The sequence below is a fragment of the Pseudophryne corroboree genome, chromosome 5 (assembly GCF_028390025.1).
Source record: "Pseudophryne corroboree isolate aPseCor3 chromosome 5, aPseCor3.hap2, whole genome shotgun sequence".
In the NCBI taxonomy this organism is placed as follows: domain Eukaryota; kingdom Metazoa; phylum Chordata; class Amphibia; order Anura; family Myobatrachidae; genus Pseudophryne; species Pseudophryne corroboree.
The window spans coordinates 734,516,437-734,539,086 of record NC_086448.1 but is presented as its reverse complement, the minus strand read 5'-3'; the positions used below and the strand labels follow the sequence as shown (position 1 = coordinate 734,539,086).

The 22,650-nt window shown below is 46.6% G+C and overlaps 1 protein-coding gene across 1 annotated transcript in view; it reads left to right on the top strand.

The window, feature by feature from the left end:
- The window catches only part of NBN (nibrin), a 161,520-nt gene that overhangs the window by 78,138 nt on the left and 60,732 nt on the right, over positions 1-22,650 (top strand). The window contains exons 7-8 of the mRNA XM_063924075.1: positions 12,317-12,507; positions 22,528-22,637. Of these exons, the coding sequence (XP_063780145.1) occupies positions 12,317-12,507; positions 22,528-22,637 (301 nt within the window). The remainder of the gene's footprint in view (positions 1-12,316; positions 12,508-22,527; positions 22,638-22,650) is intronic.

Here is a 22,650-nt window from a genome sequence, read left to right as displayed (position 1 = left end):
GGTAGTAGCATAGCGCCCATCGTTTATACAGCTGAACATTCACCATCTAGTGAACACCATTCACATTCCCTAAAACAAATTGGGACTTTATAATTTGCTTTGGAGCGAACCAGCCACACTGGTCTTTTGGATGTGGACATCTGTGCAATATACAATTGGGATACAGTATATGGCAGCGTGTAAATAATATCAGCAGTGAGAATAATTCTTTTATGAAAATATGCATTGCATTTTTTATGCTTTTATTTTATGTGATTGAATAAAATATTTATATAGTAATGATTGGTATCTAGCGCTCTCTTGTGATATTGCATGTTTCACAATTATTTTAAGTCTATTAGTGGCCATAGTAAAACTATTTGGTGTACTTAAATTGGATCAAATGGTTGTTATATGCATTTTTTTTTAATGTAAAAAAAAAATTGAAAGCAATTTGTTTCAGCAAAATACAGTAAGTGCTCTAGTTAAACCAGGGGTAGATACATATACATGAGTATATATTTGGGTCATTTATAGGCACTTTTTAAAAAGTGGGGAAAAAATAAAAATATATGACTACTCCCACCTGCAAGCCTAAAAACACTTGTCCCACTCATAAAGCACCCCAATTTACCTGTCCCATACCTTGTACCCCAATTCCCATCATTTTGCTTTTTTTTTACCCCAAAAATTACATGTCGTTATTGGCCAATTTAAAAATAATTAAAAACCTCTAAGTGTCTCTTTACTCATTCAGGGGGTAGTACCAACGGTTCTGAACCAAAACCCCATATTTTTACCTTAAAATAGGGAGTTTGCACTACTTATCACCTGCTCAGAGATGGTGAAAGCATATTTGCGATAAAACCTATGGAGACTTTTTTTACGATAACTTTTCGCAGATAATTGTAAACTGAGTTCTCGCAATTGCTATAAAAAGCTCTCTTTTTACCGTGTTTTCTCGGATAATAGGATACCCCCCCATAGTACACTTATTTATAGCTAACAGTCAGCTTAGTATCAGGGGACTCAAGAGGTTGACTGAATTAATGTTGGTTCACCATGGGGCGAACAGCTGTTTCTGTGTGTTTTTTCCTAACAGATGTACTTTTTGATGGTATGGGAAGTAGTGATGAGCACCGGAAATTTTTCGGGTTTTGGTTTTGGGTTCGGTTCCGCGGCCGTGTTTTGGGTTCGAACGCGTTTTGGCAAAACCTCACCGAATTTTTTTTGTCGGATTCGGGTGTGTTTTGGATTCGGGTGTTTTTTTCAAAAAACCCTAAAAAACAGCTTAAATCATAGAATTTGGGGGTCATTTTGATCCCAAAGTATTATTAACCTCAATAACCATAATTTCCACTCATTTTCAGTCTATTCTGAACACCTCACACCTCACAATATTATTTTTAGTCCTAAAATTTGCACCGAGGTCGCTGGATGGCTAAGCTAAGCGACCCAAGTGGCCGACACAAACACCTGGCCCATCTAGGAGTGGCACTGCAGTGTCACGCAGGATGGCCCTTCCAAAAAACACTCCCCAAACAGCGCATGACGCAAAGAAAAAAAGAGGCACAATGAGGTAGCTGTGTGAGTAAGCTAAGCGACCCTAGTGGCCGACACAAACACCTGGCCCATCTAGGAGTGGCACTGCAGTGTCACGCAGGATGGCCCTTCCAAAAAACACTCCCCAAACAGCACATGACGCAAAGAAGAAAAAAAAGAGGCGCAATGAGGTAGCTGTGTGAGTAAGCTAAGCGACCCTAGTGGCAGACACAAACACCTGGCCCATCTAGGAGTGGCACTGCAGTGTCACGCAGGATGGCCCTTCCAAAAAACACTCCCCAAACAGCACATGACGCAAAGAAAAAAAGAGGCACAATGAGGTAGCTGTGTGAGTAAGCTAAGCGACCCTAGTGGCCGACACAAACACCTGGCCCATCTAGGAGTGGCACTGCAGTGTCACGCAGGATGGCCCTTCCAAAAAACACTCCCCAAACAGCACATGACGCAAAGAAGAAAAAAAAGAGGCGCAATGAGGTAGCTGTGTGAGTAAGCTAAGCGACCCTAGTGGCCGACACAAACACCTGGCCCATCTAGGAGTGGCACTGCAGTGTCACGCAGGATGGCCCTTCCAAAAAACACTCCCCAAACAGCACATGACGCAAAGAAAAAAAGAGGCGCAATGAGGTAGCTGTGTGAGTAAGCTAAGCGACCCTAGTGGCCGACACAAACACCTGGCCCATCTAGGAGTGGCACTGCAGTGTCACGCAGGATGGCCCTTCCAAAAAACACTCCCCAAACAGCACATGACGCAAAGAAAAAAAGAGGCGCAATGAGGTAGCTGTGTGAGTAAGCTAAGCGACCCTAGTGGCCGACACAAACACCTGGCCCATCTAGGAGTGGCACTGCAGTGTCACGCAGGATGGCCCTTCCAAAAAACACTCCCCAAACAGCACATGACGCATAGAAAAAAAGAGGCGCAATGAGGTAGCTGTGTGAGTAAGCTAAGCGACCCTAGTGGCCGACACAAACACCTGGCCCATCTAGGAGTGGCACTGCAGTGTCACGCAGGATGGCCCTTCCAAAAAACACCCCCCAAACAGCACATGACGCAAAGAAAAAAAGAGGCGCAATGAGGTAGCTGTGTGAGTAAGCTAAGCGACCCTAGTGGCCGACACAAACACCTGGCCCATCTAGGAGTGGCACTGCAGTGTCACGCAGGATGGCCCTTCCAAAAAACACTCCCCAAACAGCACATGACGCAAAGAAAAAAAGAGGCGCAATGAGGTAGCTGTGTGAGTAAGCTAAGCGACCCTAGTGGCCGACACAAACACCTGGCCCATCTAGGAGTGGCACTGCAGTGTCACGCAGGATGGCCCTTCCAAAAAACACTGTCACAACTGAGGGCCTGAGCTGACGGGAGGCAGCCTCAGTTGTAGGGGCTGAGATGTACCGGAACCTGGGAGGTTGTATCAGACCCCTGGACATGTAAGTAACATGAATAATAACTGCCCGAAGGCGTGACCACGACAACTTGGATAAAAGTCAATGATGTTTATTATGACAACTCCGCAACACAGCAGCAGTAAAAGAAAACGTAAAAGTCAGCAAAGAATAAATACAGTTCCTGGGTACTACAGGATGGCAGGAGCCACAGGGCACTGGTAGTGTGAGATAGTTCTTATGATCTTCTAGATGGAAAGTCCTTACCAGGCCCGACTGTAGCAATGGAGATAACCCAGGATTGTGCCAGCTGGTGTTCCAGGAAAAGCTGGGTTGCTGAAGATAAAACAGCTGCTGTGGATACTGGCTGGAACCAGACTGTTGTTAGCACGGAGTGGATACTGGCTGGAACCAGTTAAATAATAAATGAACTTGGGAGCGATGAAATATGAACTGAAATGTAGAACTTGAGAGCGGAGAAATAATAATACCGGTGGAGAGTGGTAAAGTGTAGAAAGGACACCGGCCCTTTAAGGGAAGCTGTATTCTGCTGGAAGCTGAGCTGGAAGCAGGTAATGTTGTAGCTGGAAACAGATGAATCCACAATGGATTGGAGAGTCAGGCTACACCGCAGGTGGAATGCTGGTGCGGGTCTCTATGGTGGAAGTCTTGAGACAGGAGCTGGAACCTGGAAGACAATCACAGGAGAGAGACAAACAGGAACTAGGTTTGACAACCAAAGCACTGACGCCTTCCTTGCTCAGGCACAGTGTATTTATACCTGCAGCAAGGAAGGGATTGGCTAGGCAATTATGCAGATTATCAATACTGAGAACAGATTGGTGGAAATGATCAGCTGACAGAATCCAAGATGGCTGCGCCCATGCAGATACTTGGAGGGAAGTTTGGTTTGTAATCCATGTGGTAATGAAAACAGTAATGGCGGCGCCGGCCACCGGAGACAGGAGGCGCCAGGCTGACAGATGCACATCCAACCACGCGGACACAGCGGAGGCCGCAGCTGACGTAATCGCCACTCAGACACTCTGCATGCAGAAGTTCAGGGACGGCGGCGGAGGCCGCGGGAGACGCCATGCCAGGTGTAATATGGCGTTTACTGTGACAGCGTCCCAGAGTGACAGGAGAGGATACAGGAATGTACACATCAGGATAACAGATGGGATCCGGTCCTGGAGCGCTGAGCCAGCCTTAGGAGGCATCTGATGGGTAAGAAATGGCGTCCAGATACCCGGATCGTGACAAACACTCCCCAAACAGCACATGACGCAAAGAAAAAAAGAGGCGCAATGAGGTAGCTGTGTGAGTAAGCTAAGCGACCCTAGTGGCCGACACAAACACCTGGCCCATCTAGGAGTGGCACTGCAGTGTCACGCAGGATGGCCCTTCCAAAAAACACCCCCCAAACAGCACATGACGCAAAGAAAAATGAAAGAAAAAAGAGGTGCAAGATGGAATTGTCCTTGGGCCCTCCCACCCACCCTTATGTTGTATAAACAGGACATGCACACTATAACCAACCCATCATTTCAGTGACAGGGTCTGCCACACGACTGTGACTGAAATGACGGGTTGGTTTGGACACCCACCAAAAAAGAAGCAATTAATCTCTCCTTGCACAAACTGGCTCTACAGAGGCAAGATGTCCACCTCATCATCATCCTCCGATATATCACCGTGTACATCCCCCTCCTCACAGATTATCAATTCGTCCCCACTGGAATCCACCATCTCAGCTCCCTGTGTACTTTGTGGAGGCAATTGCTGCTGGTCAATGTCTCCACGGAGGAATTGATTATAATTCATTTTAATGAACATCATCTTCTCCACATTTTCTGGATGTAACCTCGTACGCCGATTGCTGACAAGGTGAGCGGCGGCACTAAACACTCTTTCGGAGTACACACTTGTGGGAGGGCAACTTAGGTAGAATAAAGCCAGTTTGTGCAAGGGCCTCCAAATTGCCTCTTTTTCCTGCCAGTATAAGTACGGACTGTCTGACGTGCCTACTTGGATGCGGTCACTCATATAATCCTCCACCATTCTTTCAATGGGGAGAGAATCATATGCAGTGACAGTAGACGACATGTCCGTAATCGTTGTCAGGTCCTTCAGTCCGGACCAGATGTCAGCATCAGCAGTCGCTCCAGACTGCCCTGCATCACCGCCAGCGGGTGGGCTCGGAATTCTGAACCTTTTCCTCGCACCCCCAGTTGCGGGAGAATGTGAAGGAGGAGATGTTGACAGGTCGCGTTCCGCTTGACTTGACAATTTTGTCACCAGCAGTTCTTTGAACCCCAGCAGACTTGTGTCTGCCGGAAAGAGAGATCCAAGGTAGGTTTTAAATCTAGGATCGAGCACGGTGGCCAAAATGTAGTGCTCTGATTTCAACAGATTGACCACCCGTGAATCCTTGTTAAGCGAATTAAGGGCTCCATCCACAAGTCCCACATGCCTAGCGGAATCGCTCTGTGTTAGCTCCTCCTTCAATGTCTCCAGCTTCTTCTGCAAAAGCCTGATGAGGGGAATGACCTGACTCAGGCTGGCAGTGTCTGAACTGACTTCACGTGTGGCAAGTTCAAAAGGTTGCAGAACCTTGCACAACGTTGAAATCATTCTCCACTGCGCTTGAGACAGGTGCATTCCACCTCCTATATCGTGCTCAGTTGTATAGGCTTGAATGGCCTTTTGCTGCTCCTCCAACCTCTGAAGCATATAGAGGGTTGAATTCCACCTCGTTACCACTTCTTGCTTCAGATGATGGCAGGGCAGGTTCAGGCGTTTTTGGTGGTGCTCCAGTCTTCTGTACGTGGTGCCTGTACGCCGAAAGTGTCCCGCAATTCTTCTGGCCACCGACAGCATCTCTTGCACGCCCCTCTCGTTTTTTAAATAATTCTGCACCACCAAATTCAAGGTATGTGCAAAACATGGGACGTGCTGGAATTTGCCCATATTTAATGCACACACAATATTGCTGGCGTTGTCCGATGCCACAAATCCACAGGAGAGTCCAATTGGGGTAAGCCATTCTGCGATGATCTTCCTCAGTTGCCGTAAGAGGTTTTTAGCTGTGTGCGTATTCTGGAAAGCGGTGATACAAAGCGTAGCCTGCCTAGGAAAGAGTTGGCGTTTGCGAGATGCTGCTACTGGTGCCGCCGCTGCTGTTCTTGCGGCGGGAGTCCATACATCTACCCAGTGGGCTGTCACAGTCATATAGTCCTGAGCCTGCCCTGCTCCACTTGTCCACATGTCCGTGGTTAAGTGGACATTGGGTACAACTGCATTTTTTAGGACACTGGTGAGTCTTTTTCTGAGGTCTGTGTACATTTTCGGTATCGCCTGCCTAGAGAAATGGAACCTAGATGGTATTTGGTACCGGGGACACAGTACCTCCAACAAGTCTCTAGTTGGCTCTGCAGTAATGATGGATACCGGAACCACGTTTCTCACCGCCCAGGATGCCAAGGCCTCAGTTATCTGCTTTGCAGCAGGATGACTGCTGTGATATTTCATCTTCCTCGCAAAGGACTGTTGGACAGTCAATTGCTTGGTGGAAGTAGTAAAAGTGGTCTTACGAGTACGACTTCCCCTCTGGGATGACCATCGACTCCCAGCAGCAACAACAGCAGCGCCAGCAGCAGTAGGCGTTACACGCAAGGATGCATCGGAGGAATCCCAGGCAGGAGAGGACTCATCAGAATTGCCAGTGACATGGCCTGCAGGACTATTGGCATTCCTGGGGAAGGAGGAAATTGACACTGAGGGAGTTGGTGGGGTGGTTTGCGTGAGCTTGGTTACAAGAGGAAGGGATTTACTGGTCAGTGGACTGCTTCCGCTGTCGCCCAAAGTTTTTGAACTTGTCACTGACTTATGATGAATGCGCTGCAGGTGACGTATAAGGGAGGATGTTCCGAGGTGGTTAACGTCCTTACCCCTACTTATTACAGCTTGACAAAGGCAACACGCGGCTTGACAAATGTTGTCCGCATTTCTGTTGAAATACTTCCACACCGAAGAGCTGATTTTTTTGGTATTTTCACCAGGCATGTCAATGGCTCTATTCCGCCCACGGACAACAGGTGTCTCCCCGGGTGCCTGACTTAAACAAACCACCTCACCATCAGAATCCTCCTGGTCAATTTCCTCCCCAGCGCCAGCAACACCCATATCCTCCTCATCCTGGTGTACTTCAACACTGACATCTTCAATCTGACTATCAGGAACTGGACTGCGGGTGCTCCTTCCAGCACTTGCAGGGGGCGTGCAAATGGTGGAAGGCGCATGCTCTTCACGTCCAGTGTTGGGAAGGTCAGGCATCGCAAATGACACAATTGGACTCTCCTTGTGGATTTGTGATTTCGAAGAACGCACAGTTCTTTGCTGTGCTTTTGCCAGCTTGAGTCTTTTCATTTTTCTAGCGAGAGGCTGAGTGCTTCCATCCTCATGTGAAGCTGAACCACTAGCCATGAACATAGGCCAGGGCCTCAGCCGTTCCTTGCCACTCTGTGTGGTAAATGGCATATTGGCAAGTTTACGCTTCTCCTCTGACAATTTTATTTTAGATTTTTGAGTCCTTTTTTTACTGATATTTGGTGTTTTGGACTTTACATGCTCTGTACTATGACATTGGGCATCGGCCTTGGCAGACGACGTTGCTGGCATTTCATCGTCTCGGCCATGACTAGTGGCAGCAGCTTTAGCACGAGGTGGAAGTCGATCTTGATCTTTCCCTATTTTTGGAACCTCAACATTTTTGTTCTCCATGTTTTAATAGGCACAACTAAAAGGCACCTCAGGTAAACAATGGAGATGGATGGATACTAGTATACTTATGGATGGACGAGCGACTGCCGACACAGAGGTAGCTACAGCCGTGGACTACCGTACTGCGTCTGCTGCTAATATAGACTGGATGATAATGAGATATAAAATATATATATATCACTACTGCAGCCGGACAGGTATATATTATATAATGACGGACCTGCTGGACACTGTCAGCTCAGCACTGCAGACTCCTAAAGTAAGCTACTAGTATCAAGAAGATAGAAAAAAAAAAAAAACCACCACGGGTAGGTGGTATACAATTATGGATGGACGAGCGACTGCCGACACAGAGGTAGCTACAGCCGTGGACTACCGTACTGCGTCTGCTGCTAATATAGACTGGATGATAATGATATAAAAAATATATATATATCACTACTGCAGCCGGACAGGTATATATTATATAATGACGGACCTGCTGGACACTGTCAGCTCAGCACTGCAGACTCCTAAAGTAAGCTACTAGTATCAAGAAGATAGAAAAAAAAAAACACCACGGGTAGGTGGTATACAATTATGGATGGACGAGCGACTGCCGACACAGAGGTAGCTACAGCCGTGGACTACCGTACTGCGTCTGCTGCTAATATAGACTGGATGATAATGAGATATAAAATATATATATATATCACTACTGCAGCCGGACAGGTATATATTATATAATGACGGACCTGCTGGACACTGTCAGCTCAGCACTGCAGACTCCTAAAGTAAGCTACTAGTATCAAGAAGATAGAAAAAAAAAACACCACGGGTAGGTGGTATACAATTATGGATGGACGAGCGACTGCCGACACAGAGGTAGCTACAGCCGTGGACTACCGTACTGCGTCTGCTGCTAATACAGACTGGATGATAATGAGATATAAAATATATATATATCACTACTGCAGCCGGACAGGTATATATTATATAATGACGGACCTGCTGGACACTGTCAGCTCAGCACTGCAGACTCCTAAAGTAAGCTACTAGTATCAAGAAGATAGAAAAAAAAAAAACACCACGGGTAGGTGGTATACAATTATGGATGGACGAGCGACTGCCGACACAGAGGTAGCTACAGCCGTGGACTACCGTACTGCGTCTGCTGCTAATATAGACTGGATGATAATGATATAAAAAATATATATATATCACTACTGCAGCCGGACAGATATATATTATATAATGACGGACCTGCTGGACACTGTCAGCTCAGCACTGCAGACTCCTAAAGTAAGCTACTAGTATCAAGAAGATAGAAAAAAAAAAAAAAACACCACGGGTAGGTGGTATACAATTATGGATGGACGAGCGACTGCCGACACAGAGGTAGCTACAGCCGTGGACTACCGTACTGCGTCTGCTGCAGTGCTAATATAGACTGGATGATAATGATATAAAAAATATATATATATCACTACTGCAGCCGGACAGGTATATATTATATAATGACGGACCTGCTGGACACTGTCAGCAGAATGCGTTTATAGAATAAAAACACCACACGACGAGTGTTTAACTTTTTCAGGCAGACAATCACAATATACTGGTGGTCAGTGGTCACTTGTCAGTCACACTGGCAGTGGCACTCTGGCAGCAAAAGTGTGCACTGTTAAAATATGTACTCCTGCTACAACTGCTCCCCAGTCTCCCCCACAATTAAGCTGTGTGAGCAGTGAGCACTCAGCACAGTCAGATATACAGTATTACATAGATGATGCAGCACACTGAGGCTGAGCACAGATATGGTATGTGACTGTGTCACACTGTGTATCGTTTTTTTTCAGGCAGAGAACGGATTAATTAAACTGGTGGTCACTGGTCACACTATCAGCAAGTAGTACTCCTAATATGCTCCCCAAAATCAGTAAATCAAGTGTCTCTACTACTCTCTAGTCTACTCTAAACGGAGAGGACGCCAGCCACGTCCTCTCCCTATCAATCTCTATAGATCACTTTTTTAGAGAACAAAAGAAAAAGGAACTCGGCTGCAATGGAAATGTCTGATATTTTCCCATTCCGTTCAGTGGGCTCATTCATTTCAGTGAGATTTCCAACACGTGCTATATGTAGATGATCCACTGAAATGAATGAGCACATTGAAATAAACATGAAAAGTTTTATAATATATATTTTTATTTATTAACAGTTTCTTATATAGCACAGTATATTCCGTTGCGCTTTACAATTGGAACAGTAGTAATAGTATAGAACTGGGTAAAAAAGACAGACATAGAGGTAGGAAGGCCCTGCTTGTAAGCTTACAATCTATAGGGAAATAGGCATTGATTTACTGGGATAGAAGCTACCTATTGCATAATGGTCCACCAGATTGAAAAGGTTCTTAATGGGCTGTATGATATGGTCACCCAGCAATGTTGGCCAAGGGTCAGGAGGGTGTGAAAGTGAAGAAAGACAAATAATGCGAGGTTATGTGTGGACTGTACAGAGGGGATGTAATTAGATGGGGAAGCACTGAATGTTATGAGGATGGGTCCGGAATTTGATAGGCTTGTCTGAAGAGGTGAGTTTTTAGGGAACGTTGAAGGTTTGGAGACTAGAGGAGAGTCTTATTGTGCGTGAGAGGGCATTCCACAGAGTGGGTGCAGCCCGGATAAAGGCCCTCATTCCGAGTTGATCGCAGCAGGAATTTTGTTAGCAGTTGGGCAAAACCATGTGCACTGCAGGGAGGGGCAGATATAACATGTGCAGAGAGAGTTAGATTTGGGTGGGTTATTTTGTTTCTGTGCAGGGTAAATACTGGCTGCTTTATTTTTACACTGCAACTTAGATTGCAGATTGAACACACCACACCCAAATCTAACTCTCTGCACATGTTATATCTGCCTCCCCTGCACTGCACATGGTTTTGCCCAACTGCTAACAAAATTCCTGCTGCGATCAACTCGGAGTTACCCCCAAAGTCCTGTAATTTTGAGTGGGAGTGAATTATGCGTGTGGATGAGAGATGCAGATTTTGTGAAGAGCTGAGAGGTCGGGTTGGGAGATATTTTGAGATGAGTGAAGAGACATATGTTGGCATAGCTTGTTTAATAGCTTTATATGAGAGTAGCAGTAATTTATATTGAATACAGTAGAATACCGGTAACCAATGGAGGGATTGATAGAGTGGATATTCCTACAAATTTACATTTAATAGATGCCCCCCTCCCCCCTATACATGTTCTTTTTGTATCTTTTCCATTTATGAATCTGCTAAGTAAAATGTAAACTGCTTATGGGTAAATAAGATGGCAGTGCTATATTTTATACTGTATAAACAATACCTATGTCCAATATTATATCCAAGATTATGTATTCAGTTCATATAAAATGTGTAGATAATTGATGTCCGCAGCCCCTCCAGCTAGGTCAGCCCAAATTGAGATGCAGACCGAAGGGTACTGTACACTGCCACATATGGTGACATAGGGCCTAATTCAGAGTTGATCGCAGCAGCAAATTTGTTAGCAGTTGAGCAAAACCATGTGCACTGCAGGGGAGGCAGATATAACGGGTGTGGTTCATCAAATCGACAGTATCTAGGTCGACAATGTTTAGGTCGACCATTATAGGTCGACAGTCACTAGGTCGACATGGATGGAAGGTCGACAGGGTTTCTAGGTCGACATGTGCTAGGTCGACAGGTCTAAAGGTCGACATGAGGATATATATATATTTTTTTTTTTTGGTGTCGTTTTCTTCGTAGAGTGACCGGGATCCCAAATTAGTGCACCGCGTCCCCTCGCATGGCTCGCGCGCTCCGCTACCACTTCGCTCGGCACAGATTACCGTTCCAATCGTAGTCCACGTGGATCGCTAAGTATGAAAAAATTCAAAAAAAGAAAAAAATTTGAAAAACTCATGTCGACCTTTAGACCTGTCGACCTTTAGACCTGTCGACCTTGCACATGTCGACCTAGAAACCCTGTCGACCTTCCATCCATGTCGACCTAGTGACTGTCGACCTATAGTGGTCGACCTAAACATTGTCGACCTAGATACTGTCGATCTTCAGACCGGATCCCGATATAACGTGCAGAGTGAGTTAGATTTGGATGGGGTGTGTTCAAACTGAAATCTAAATTGCAGTGTAAGACTAAAGCAGCCAGTATTTACCCTGCACAGAAACAGAATAACCCGCCCAAATCTAACACTCTCTGCAAATGTTATATCTGCCCCCTATGCCCCCCCCTCCCCGCAGTGCACATGGTTTTGCCCAACTGCTAATAAATTTGCTGCTGCGATCAACTCTAAATTACCCCCATAATCACAGCAATCTGCACAAAAGGCAACGGACAGAGGAGCTTTTATGTCCAGTGTCCTTATAGGTTTATCAGCAGTTTTTCATATAGCACCGCAGCCTACATATTATGTAGTACTTTACAAGGAATTTAAATTCACATCAATCTAACAATGTACATTTCCTACCACATACACTTATATGTGCCCCACGTTAGGTGGTTAAGTAGCTTTAATCATGTGCAAATTCCCACTTTAGTCACTATGACTGGTGGAGTCTTTTTTTTAACTACTGAAATCAGGATTGTGTTTTGTTTTGTAGCACAAGAAGCTGAGTCCAGCAATTCATTTTGGACATGGCAAAGCCAAGTTATTGGCCGGAGAATTAGATGACCAGTCACTACTGAAAGATCCCAATACCTGTGTTATTGATGTGGGAATGACAGAGTCACAGCTATCGGAATTCCAGAGTATCCCGACCTGGATCACTTCTACTATGAACATTCTGAAAAGGTTAAACACTATCGCTTTGTGTTACTCCATGTAGTTATTTACTGAGCATAAATGAAAGAAGCTTGGGATGCAAGAAAAGTCTTTGTCATATAGGGAAGCTGGAGGATGCAATGCTGGCGTTGAGATACCAATGCCGCACAGGATGCCGGTGTCATACTCTCCATGTATTTCAGTGGGTTTACTCTGGGTACTCCAGTTTCCTCCCACAATTCAAAAATATACTGGAAGGTTAATTTTCTCCCAACAAAAATTTACCGCAGTGTGTAAGTGTGTGTTTAGGGCAGACAGTATGGGCCAAGTGGTTCTTATCTGCTGTTAAAGTGCTTAATTCAGTAAGGATTGAAAAGTCCGCTAATTAGCAGAATTTGCAATCCTTTTGCTAGCATGCTGGAGGCCGCCCATCACAGGGAAAGGCCGCCCAGCATGCTGACCGCCGCATCCCCTCCTTGATGAAGCAGAAATTGCGATCACATCGCAATTTCTGCTTCAACGCCCGCAGAAGGCCCACCTGATCACGGTGGCTGGTGTGATGTCACGCAGCCGCCGCGATCACGCCCCCATTCGCGCCATACCGCCCCTGTTTGGCTGGCTCCATCCCCGGAACGCTCCATCTCCTTCCTGGAAACGGAGCGTTCCTGCCCTGTGACCGTCTCACGGGGCGGGAGGCAGAGGCAATGGCATTTTCTGCGGCCTCCCGCAGAAAGTGCGGGCGCATTTGCCCATAGGGAGATTGCAATAATTCCGGTTGGATCGCGATTTGCGATCCAACCTGAATTAGCCCCAAAGTCTATGTTTCTATATTTAAAGACCAGCAGCAGTTCAGGGAAATAGGGAGTATTTTCTATGAAGCATGCAGTGCTGTTTAGATCTGTGCTAGTTTCTGTATATCAGTGAATGGAAAGATTTACTAATAATCAGAATGGTGCCAACCTAGAAATAATATTTATTCATAAAAATTATTTAATAAGTTCAATAAATATTACTCAATATGAAACTATTCAAATATAAATCAATATGATGCCCTAGGCAAGATTTTTGCTGGTGTCCCCTCACACCGCTGCTAGTTCTGCCTCTGACCCCGCACCCCTTTCTTGCTCCTATACCCTATATTTTAAATAGGAACAGTGCGCACATTCAGCGCCAGCCCAAAAAGGGGTGTGTTCTTTTCAGAAGGGGCATGGCCACACAATAGTGCCCCCAATTCAAATTATGCCACACCATATTGCTCTTTATTCACATTAGACCACACAGTAGTGCTCTTTTTATACATTATGCCACACAGTAGAGCACCTTATACCCATAATGCCACACATTAGTAATGCCTTTCTTTCTACACGTAATACCACACATTAATGCCCCTTACACATATGACACACATTATTAATGTCCTTATAAACATAATACGCCTTAAACATTATGCCAACCTTTGTTAATGTCCTTATACACATAATGACACACATAATGCTCCTTACACATATGTCGCACATTATTAATGCATTTATACACATGACACACATAGTGCCTCTTACACATATGTCGCACATTATTAATGCATTTATACACATGACACACATAGTGCCTCTTACACATATGTCGCACATTATTAATGCATTTATACACATGACACACATAGTGCCTCTTACACATATGTCGCACATTATTAATGCATTTATACACATGACACACATAATGCCTCTTACACATATGCAGAACACTATTGCACAATGAACCTACCCACACACAGCACTCACGTTGCCGCTTGCATTGTGACCTCTGCCTCTGCTTGGATACAGATGTGTCCACATACATCTTACCTCAATATGCCATGCAGCTCCCATCCACCTCTGCTAACGTTGGGTGCCTTTTTTTTTTGCAGAAAATGCATCAAATTTTCATTGCTATGTGACTAGAACGTACAAGCAGCTTCTACTGATTAAAGTGATATGAAGCATGCCTATATTCTGTGTGCCACTGTGGCTGTATCTGCATACGAAGTGCTATGTTACAGTGATTTCCAGGAATAAACTGTAATGTATCATTTCATATTGCAGATACAGCCACAGTCACACACAGAATATAGGCATGCCGCATGTCATTTTAATCAGCAGAAGAGGAGGTCAAGTACAAATATGTCCATGATTGATTACCAGCAATCTCTCTGTTTTAAAACCTATTTCTAGATCAGCACTTTGTGATTATTACTAGTCTCATTTTTCCATTCTTCCACATTCTTCTGACTTGGAACGCTTTGCTGACATTTTACAACACCGTTATGAGATGACCTCATTGGCTCATATTACTATTGTCAATGCACTCTTTTACATGCAGTACTCTCCCACAAGTTGCGGAAAACTCACAATTTTTCTGGCAGTCGCCCTCACTCAAAGAAAAGAGTGTACGGATCTCCCGCAACCCGATCGCTTCGTAGTGAAGTGGGCAGGGTGACAGGATGTTGTATAGGGATTCGTAGTGCTGCAGGGAGGGGGTGGGGCTAATGCTAATTAGTGTCATTTAGCCCTGCCCCCTCCCACAAACCCGTTTTGGGGGTGGGGCCTAGTGACACGACAGTCTGACCATGCTAGCGTCACCTCTCCGAGCTTCTGCCACAGAGGAAATCTGAAAATTAGCTACAGTAAGTATGCTCTTTTCTCTGACGTCCTAGTGGATGCTGGGTACTCCGTAAGGACCATGGGGAATAGACGGGCTCCGCAGGAGGCTGGGCACTCTAAAAGAAAGATTAGGTACTATCTGGTGTGCACTGGCTCCTCCCTCTATGCCCCTCCTCCAGACCTCAGTTAGAATCTGTGTCCGGCCAGAGCTGGATGCACTCTAGGGGCTCTCCTGAGCTTCCTAGAAAGAAAGTATTTGTTAGGTTTTTTATTTTCAGTGAGATCTGCTGGCAACAGACTCACTGCTACGTGGGACTTAGGGGAGAGAAGCAAACCTACCTGCTTGCAGCTAGCTTGTGCTTCTAGGCTACTGGACACCATTAGCTCCAGAGGGATCGAACACAGGGCCCGACCTCGATCGTCCGTTCCCAGAGCCGCGCCGCCGTCCCCCTTGCAGAGCCAGAAGACGGAAGAAACCGGAGAAAATCGGCGGCTGAAGACTCCGGTCTTCAATAAGGTAGCGCACAGCACTGCAGCTGTGCGCCATTGCTCCCACAGCACACCACACGCTCCGGTCACTGGGGGTGCAGGGCGCTGGGGGGGGCGCCCTGGGCTGCAATTAATATACCTTTTGGCACAAAACAGCACATAATACAGTGTATAACACTGTATATGTGCAAATACCCCCGCCATTAATATTAAAAAAAGCGGGAGAAGCCCGCCGCTGAAGGGGCGGGGCTATCTTCCTCAGCACAGCCAGCGCCATTTTCTCTTCACAGCTCCACTGGAAGGACGCTCCCCAGGCTCTCCCCTGCAGTATACAACTACAGAAAGGGTAAAAAAGAGAGGGGGGGCACATAAATTTAGGCGCAAATTGTGATATAAGCAGCTATAGGGGGAAAATTCACTTGTGTATAGTGTATATCCCTCTGTTATATAGCGCTGTGGTGTGTGCTGGCATACTCTCTCTCTGTCTCCCCAAAGGACTTTGTGGGGTCCTGTCCTCAGTCAGAGCATTCCCTGTGTGTGTGTGCGGTGTGTCGGTACGGCTGGGTCGACATGTTTGATGAGGACGCTTACGTGGAGGCGGAGCAGGTGCCGATAAGTGTGATGTCGCCCCCTGCGGGGCCGACACCTGAGTGGATGGATATGTGGAAGGTATTAACCGACAGTGTCAACTCCTTGCATAAAAGGTTCGATGACGCAGCTTTGGGACAGCCGGCATCTCAGCCCGCGCCTGCCCGGGCATCTCAGAGGCCGTCAGGGGCTCAAAAACGCCCGCTACCTCAGATGGCAGACACAGATGTCGACACGGAGTCTGACTCCAGTGTCGACGAGGATGAGACAAATATACAATCCACTAGGGCCATCCGATGCATGATTACGGCAATGAAAAATGTGTTGCACATTTCTGACATTAACCCGGTTACCACAAAAAAGGGTATTATGTTTGGGGAGAAAAAGCAGCCAGTGACTTTTCCCCCATCTGATGAGTTAAATGAATTGTGTGAAGAAGCGTGGGGTTCCCCAGATAAGAAACTAGTAATTTCTAAGCGGTTACTAATGGCGTACCCTTTCCCGCCAACGGATAGGTTACGCTGGGAGACATCCCCTAAGGTGGACAAGGCGCTCACACGCTTATCAAAAAAGGTGGCACTGCCTTCTCAGGATACGGCCGCCTTAAAGGAGCCTGCAGATAGAAAGCAGGAGGCTATCCTGAAGTCTGTATATACACACTCCGGTACTATACTGAGACCTGCTATTGCTTCAGCATGGATGTGTAGTGCTGCAGCAGCGTGGTCTGATTCCCTGTCTGATAACATTGATTCCCTTGACAGGGACACTATATTGCTAACCATAGAGCATATTAAAGACGTAGTCTTATATATGAGAGATGCACAGAGGGACATTTGCCGGCTGGCATCTAGAATTAATGCAATGTCCATTTCTGCCCGGAGAGTATTATGGACTCGGCAGTGGACAGGTGATGCTGATTCTAAAAGGCACATGGAAATTTTGCCTAATAAGGGTGAGGAATTGTTTGGGGACGGTCTTTCGGACCTCGTATCCACAGCTACAGCTGGGAAGTCGACTTTTTTACCTCAGGTTCCCTCACAGCCTAAGAAAGCACCGTATTATCAAATACAGTCCTTTCGGCCTCAGAAAGGCAAGCGGGTTAGAGGCGCGTCCTTTCTGCCCAGAGGCAGGGGTAGAGGGAAAAAGCTGCACCATACAGCCAGTTCCCAGGAACAAAAATCCTCCCCTGCTTCCACTAAGTCCACCGCATGACGCTGGGGCTCCACATGTGGAGCCAGGTGTGGTGGGGGCCCGTCTCCGGAACTTCAGCGACCAGTGGGTTCGCTCACAGGTGGATCTCTGGGTTCTACAAGTGGTATCTCAGGGATACAAGCTGGAGTTCGAGACGTCTCCCCCTCGCCGTTACCTCAAATCAGCCTTGCCAGCTACTCCCCAGGACAGGAAGGTAGTACTGGCGGCAATTCACAAGCTGTACCTCCAGCAGGTGATAATCAAAGTTCCCCTCCTTCAACAGAGACGGGGTTACTATTCCACAATGTTTGTGGTACCGAAACCAGACGGTTCGGTGAGACCCATTCTAAATTTGAAATCCTTGAACACTTATATAAGGAAGTTCAGGTTCAAAATGGAATCGCTCAGGGCGGTTATTGCAAGCCTGGAAGAGGGGGATTACATGGTATCACTGGACATCAAGGATGCTTACCTACATGTCCCCATTTACCCACCTCACCAGGTGTACCTCCGTTTTGTGGTACCAGGACTGCCATTACCAATTCCAGACGTTGCCGTTTGGTCTGTCCACGGCACCGAGGGTATTTACCAAAGTAATGGCCGAAATGATGATACTCCTTCGAAAGAAGGGAGTTATAATTATCCCGTACTTGGACGATCTCCTTATAAAGGCGAGGTCCATGGAGCAGTTGTTGGTCGGAGTAGCACTGTCTCAGGAAGTGCTACAACAGCACGGCTGGATTCTGAATATCCCAAAGTCGCAGCTGGTTCCTACGACGCGTCTGCTGTTCCTGGGTATGATTCTGGACACAGAACAGAAGAAGGTGTTCCTCCCGGAGGAGAAGGCCAAAACAGGTGTCGGTGCATCATTGCACGCGAGTCCTGGGAAAGATGGTAGCTTCTTACGAAGCAATTTCCTTCGGCAGGTTCCATGCAAGGATCTTTCAGTGGGATCTGTTAGACAAGTGGTCCGGATCGCATCTTCAGATGCATCGGCTGATCACCTTGTCCCCGAGGGCCAGGGTGTCTCTGCTGTGGTGGCTGCAGAGTGCTCATCTTCTCGAGGGCCGCAGATTCGGCATACAGGACTGGGTCCTGGTGACCACGGATGCAAGCCTCCGAGGTTGGGGGGCAGTCACTCAGGGAAGAAACTTCCAAGGACAATGGTCGAGTCAGGAAGCTTCCCTGCACATAAATATTCTGGAACTAAGGGCCATTTACAATGCCCTAAGTCAGGCAAAACCCCTGCTTCAAAACCAGCCGGTGCTGATTCAGTCAGACAACATCACGGCGGTCGCCCATGTCAACCGACAGGCCGGCACAAGAAGCAGGATGGCGATGGCAGAAGCCACAAGGATTCTCCGATGGGCGGAAAATCACGTGATAGCACTGTCAGCAGTGTTTATTCCGGGAGTGGACAACTGGGAAGCAGACTTCCTCAGCAGGCACGACCTCCACCCGGGAGAGTGGGGACTTCATCCAGAAGTCTTCCAGCTGATTGTAAATCGTTGGGAAAGGCCACAGGTGGACATGATGGCGTCCCACCTCAACAAAAAGCTAAAAAGATATTGCGCCAGGTCAAGGGACCCTCAGGCGATAGCTGTGGACGCTCTAGTGACACCGTGGGTGTACCAGTCGGTTTATGTGTTCCCTCCTCTTCCTCTCATACCAAAGGTACTGAGGATAATAAGAAAGAGAGGAGTAAGAACTATACTCATCGTTCCGGATTGGCCAAGAAGGACTTGGTACCCGGAACTACAAGAAATGATCTCAGAGGACCCTTGGCCTCTGCCGCTCCGACAGGACCTGCTACAGCAGGGGCCCTGTCTGTTCCAAGACTTACCGCGGCTGCGTTTGACGGCATGGCGGTTGAACGCCGGATCCTGATGGAAAAGGGCATTCCGGTTGAAGTCATTCCTACGCTGATAAAAGCTAGGAAGGATGTGACAGCAAAACATTATCACCGCATATGGCGAAAATATGTTGCTTGGTGTGAGGCTATGAAGGCCCCAACAGAAGAATTTCAGCTGGGTCGATTTCTGCACTTCCTACAGTCAGGAGTGACTATGGGCCTAAAATTGGGATCCATTAAAGTCCAGATTTCGGCCCTGTCTATTTTCTTTCAAAAAGAACTGGCTTCACTGCCTGAAGTTCAGACGTTTGTTAAGGGAGTGCTGCATATTCAGCCCCCTTTTGTGCCTCCAGTGGCACCTTGGGATCTCAACGTTGTGTTGGATTTCCTAAAATCACATTGGTTTGAGCCACTTCAGACCGTGGAGTTGAAATATCTCACGTGGAAAGTGGTCATGCTTTTGGCCTTGGCTTCGGCTAGGCGTGTGTCAGAATTGGCGGCTTTGTCATGTAAAAAAGCCCCTATCTGATCTTCCATATGGACAGGGCAGAATTGAGGACTCGTCCCCAATTTCTCCCTAAGGTGGTATCAGCGTTTCATTTGAACCAACCTATTGTGGTGCCTGCGGCTACTCGGGACTTGGAGGCTTCCAAGTTGCTGGATGTAGTCCGGGCCCTGAAAATCTATGTTTCCAGGACGGCTAGAGTCAGAAAAACTGACTCGCTGTTTATCCTGCATGCACCCAACAAGCTGGGTGCTCCTGCTTCAAAGCAGACTATTGCTCGCTGGATCTGTAGCACGATTCAACTTGCACATTCTGCGGCTGGACTGCCGCATCCTAAATCAGTCAAAGCCCATTCCACGAGGAAGGTGGGCTCTTCTTGGGTGGCTGCCCGAGGGGTCTCGGCTTTACAACTTTGCCGAGCTGCTACCTGGTCGGGATCAAACACGTTTGCAAAATTCTACAAGTTTGATACCCTGGCTGAGGAGGACCTTGAGTTTGCTCATTCGGTGCTGCAGAGTTATCCGCACTCTCCCGCCCGTTTGGGAGCTTTGGTATAATCCCCATGGTCCTTACGGAGTACCCAGCATCCACTAGGACATCAGAGAAAATAAGATTTTACTCACCGGTAAATCTATTTCTCGTAGTCCGTAGTGGATGCTGGGAGCCCGTCCCAAGTGCGGAATTCTGCAATACTTGTATATAGTTATTGCTTAACTATAGGGTTTTTTGTTCTGAGCCATCAGTTTAATGAGGCTCAGTTGTTGTTCATACTGTTAACTGGGTATGGTTATCACGAGTTGTACGGTGTGATTGGTGTGGCTGGTATGAGTCTTACCCTGGATTCCAAATCCTTTCCTTGTAATGTCAGCTCTTCCGGGCACAGTTTCCCTAACTGAGGTCTGGAGGAGGGGCATAGAGGGAGGAGCCAGTGCACACTAGATAGTACCTAATCTTTCTTTTAGAGTGCCCAGTCTCCTGCGGAGCCCATCTATTCCCCATGGTCCTTACGGAGTACCCAGCATCCACTACGGACTACGAGAAATAGATTTACCGGTGAGTAAAATCTTATTATAGCAGAGGTTCTCAAACGCGGTCTTCAAGGCACCCTAGTGGTCCTGGTTTTAGGTATAGCATGGCTCAGAACAGATGGTTAAATCAAATTGACTGAGGTGCTAAAGTCACCTGTGGCCAAGCATGGATAAACTTAAAACCTGGACCTTTGGGGTGCCTTGAGGACCGCGTTTGAGTACCTCTGTCTTATAATATTGGCATAGGCAAGAATAACAGATAGGTGTGAATGAGCCCGCTACCTTACATAGCAAAGAAAATCCATGTTGCAACAACTGCAAAAAGATGTTGAATAAAATTTTGTCCTGGCTTTATTCTACATACAGGGCCTCCTTTATATACAAGAGCAAATCAAAGTAAATGGTACAAATATGCATCTAGACAAACCATGTTGCAATGCAAATTCCTTTCCTTTTTTTTTTTTTTTTTGCATGCTAGTAAAATGATTCATCCTTTTGCATATACAGTAGCTCACATATTCTGAATATCTTGTGTCCTCTTTATAGAGCTACAGAATGATACAATGTCTTAGATAACACTATTCTGGGGTTTACACTTTCTGAAGCCATGCAATGCGTAAGCCCTTATATAGCCACAGGAGTGTATTGGGTGTTACCTACGTGGACCCAGGAGGACAGGTTTACACACTCCAGGAGGTCCCAGTACTTCTCTAAAGGTGTCTACACACGGTGCGATATTACATTGCGATATTGACTATATAGTCAAAATCGCAAGGATAGTTAGTGCTATCGCAAGGTGTTAGCCAGCTTGCGATACTGATTCGATCCTGATGTGCACTCCCGTGGAGTCGGTATCGCAAGTTTAGATAGACTGTGCAGGCAAGTCAGCTTTGACTATCTAGTACAAAGTATGGTCAAAATCGTCCATAGCCAAAATCGCAAGCCAGTATTGTCAATATTGCATAGTCAAAATCGCACATAAGTCAATATCTCACCGTGTGTATGCACCTTAATACTCACAGGTGTCTTTGTACTATGGGGGTTATTCAGACCTGATCACTGGGCAGCGATTTTTGCATCCCTGCGATCAGATAGTCGCCGCCTACAGGGGGAGTGTATTTGTGCTGTGCAAATGTGCGAACGCATGTGTAGCAGAGCTGCACAAACTGATTTTGTGCAGTCTCTGCACAGCCCAGGACTTACTCAGCCTGTTCAGGACCGGATTTGATGTCACACCCACCCTTCAAACGCTTGAACACGCCTGGGTTTTTCTTGACACTCCCTGAAAACGCTCAGTTGCCACCCACAAACGCTATCTTCCTGTCAATTTTCTTGTGAACGCCCGTGCGAATGGAACCTTCGCACAAACCCATCGCTGACCGGCGATGCCTGTTGATGTTGTCAAACGCGCGTGCACATTGCGGTGCATACGCAGTACAGACCTGATCACCCGCTGTGCGAAAACTCACACCAGCGATCAGGTCTGAATTCCCCCCTATATTGTATGAAATGTCATTCTTCCTAGCCTGCATTCTCCTGTTGCAGTTGGTGGGGGTTGTCTCCACGCTGCAGCGTTTTCTGTTTTTAGTATGTGTCCACTCTAGATGATCCTTGTAAGTTAGTTTCTGCTCACCAAAGTCCTGGATTGTACAGTTTTGTTAGAACATAATATTATTAAACTAGATTGTAGTTTTTCTAAGTTTATAGAACAGTCACCTTGTGTTACACGATAAGCCAGACATAAATCTTGTTTTACAGTAACAGCCTGAGAACTATTCCCGAAGCTGAAATTGGTTTAGCCGTTATCTACATGTCAACAGAAATATACTGCAATCCGCTGCAACGCCCGGCGAATAGGAACGCTGCTGGTAGGACAGTTCC